General features: G+C 39.8%; 1 protein-coding gene across 1 annotated transcript; it reads left to right on the top strand.

The window, feature by feature from the left end:
- Positions 1 to 356: 356 nt before the first annotated feature.
- LOC127101929 (uncharacterized) lies at positions 357 to 1,777 on the top strand. The gene is made up of 2 exons (XM_051039355.1): positions 357 to 604; positions 1,192 to 1,777. The coding sequence occupies exons 1-2, from the start codon at positions 357 to 359 to the stop codon at positions 1,775 to 1,777; spliced, it is 834 nt and encodes a 277-aa protein (XP_050895312.1).
- Positions 1,778 to 2,209: the final 432 nt, after the last annotated feature.

The following is a 2,209-nucleotide window of genomic DNA, read 5'->3' as shown; positions in this document are numbered from 1 at the left end:
TAAACATGGTTGACACGGACCCTTGGCGGTTATATTTCGATGGGTCAATCCATAAGGATGGAACAGGAGTTAAGGTATTAATATTATCCCCACAAGACATTCCGACAAGGTTCAACTGTAGAGTCAACAAAAAATGTTCCAATAATGAAGCAGAATACGAGGCCCTAATAACCGGTCTTAAAATCCTTAGAGATTTAGGGGCCAAGAAAATAGAGGTTAAAAGAGATTCAGAATTGGTGATTAGACAAATCACACGAGAATACAGGTGCATTAAAGATAATATGCTAATGTATTTCGCAATGGAGACACGACTATTGGAAGGCTTCTAGGTCGTCAGCATTACGCATGTACCAAGGATGGAGAACCAAGAAGCGAATGAGTTAGCCCAAATCTCCTCTGGGTACAAGGTATCAAAATCAAGACTTAAGGGTATTATTGAGATACAGGAAAAGATGGTGTTGAACGTCCCGTCGTCACCTAATATGGCAATCCCAAAAACATGGGGGAAGGGGACTCCGACGGCAGCTTCAGCTGAGAACGCAGTTCCAGCTGCGACGGATGTCTCGACGACGAATGTCTTAAAAATTCCGAGTTTGAAATTTTTGTAAGACGCGATGTTTTTGCCATTGAAAATTTGTCACAGTCAGATTGGAGAAGACCAATCATAGAGTACTTGGAAAATCCAGTCGGAAACACCGATAGGAAAATCAAGTATAGGGCTCTAAGTTATATACACCTGGGAAATGAGTTTTTGAAGAAAACTCTTCAAGGAATATTGCTTAAGTGTCTTGGAAATACAAAAGCCTACTTGGTTGTATCTGAAGTACACATTGGGGCCTGTGCAGCACACCAAGTAGGCCATAAGATGTAATGGTTGTTATTTCGACAAGGCGTTTATTGGCCCAGTATGTTAAAAGATTGTATCAAGTTTGCCAAAGAGTGCCAAGAATGTCAGATGCACACGAGCGTCCAACACGCATCAGTAAGTGAGTTGCACGCATTCATCAAGCCTTGGCCTTTTTGGGGATGGGCGTTGGATGTCATTGGTGAAATTCGAACGGCCTCATCGAAACAACAAAAGTTTATCTTGGTCGGAATAGACTACTTTACAAAATGGATAGAGGTTATCCCTTTAGTGAATGTGGATCAGGAGGTTGTGATTGAATTTATTCAAAAACACATCGTATATAGGTTTGGCATTCCCGAAACTATTACCACAGATCAAGGTTCAGTTTTTGTGGGACAAAACATGCAAGAATTTACCGTTGAAATAGGATTTAAGTTGAAGACTTCTACACCTTATTACGCCCAAGCAAATGGCCAAGTCGAAGCAGCCAAAAAAGTGATAATTAGTTTAATCATAAAACATGTTTCCAAAAAACCTAAGAATTGGCATAAGACACTAGACCAAATTTTGTGGGCTCGTAGGACATCCCCAAAAGAGGCGACGAATTCGATTCCTTTTCGTCTAACATATGGGCATGATGTTGTGTTACCAATAGAGATCTGTTTACAATCAGTTAGGGTGCAACTCCAGAAAGATATTCAGTCGGAACAGTATTGGGAATTGATGTTTGACAAACTAACTGATTTAGACGAACAAAGGCTGGTTGTAATGGAGGTATTGATACGACAAAAAGCGTGTGTGGCAAGAGTGTACAACATAAGGGTTGAAACGGAAACCTTTGCAGTAAATGATTATGTTTGGAAAGTAATTCTACCTATGGATCAAAGAGATCGAACCTTAGGAAAATGGTCTCCAAAATGGGAGGGATAATTTCAAATAATCCGAACGTTTACGAACAATGCTTACGAAATTCAGGAACTGGGCATGGATCAAAAGATTTTAAGGGAAAATGGGAAATATTTGAAAAAATATAAACCTATGCTACCAGAGATTCAAATCTAAACATATTGAAAATATTCATTAAATCGTTCAAACAGCCAGGATGGCATACAAAGTGGTCAACCGACCTTACAAGGGCAACTACATAAAAGAAAAGTCAAGTGGGAAATCTAGATTTAAAATCCTCAAAAAAGGTCGTCTCATGACCGATTCAACTATCAATAATGCTTTTCTTCCCCCGCAGTTGCTTAATACTAGCCTCGATCTTAAGGGCCTTTTCGCCATGTGAAATCCCTTTAAGAACTTCATGGTCGACGACATCTTGACTGGGAAGTGCTTCAGCCGTATCTAAGGAAGCTTTTT

The sequence above is a fragment of the Lathyrus oleraceus genome, chromosome 7 (genome assembly GCF_024323335.1).
Source record: "Lathyrus oleraceus cultivar Zhongwan6 chromosome 7, CAAS_Psat_ZW6_1.0, whole genome shotgun sequence".
Taxonomy (NCBI): Eukaryota; Viridiplantae; Streptophyta; class Magnoliopsida; order Fabales; family Fabaceae; genus Lathyrus; species Lathyrus oleraceus.
The sequence above is the reverse complement of the archived record's forward strand: the minus strand, read 5'-3'. Positions and strand labels throughout refer to the sequence as shown.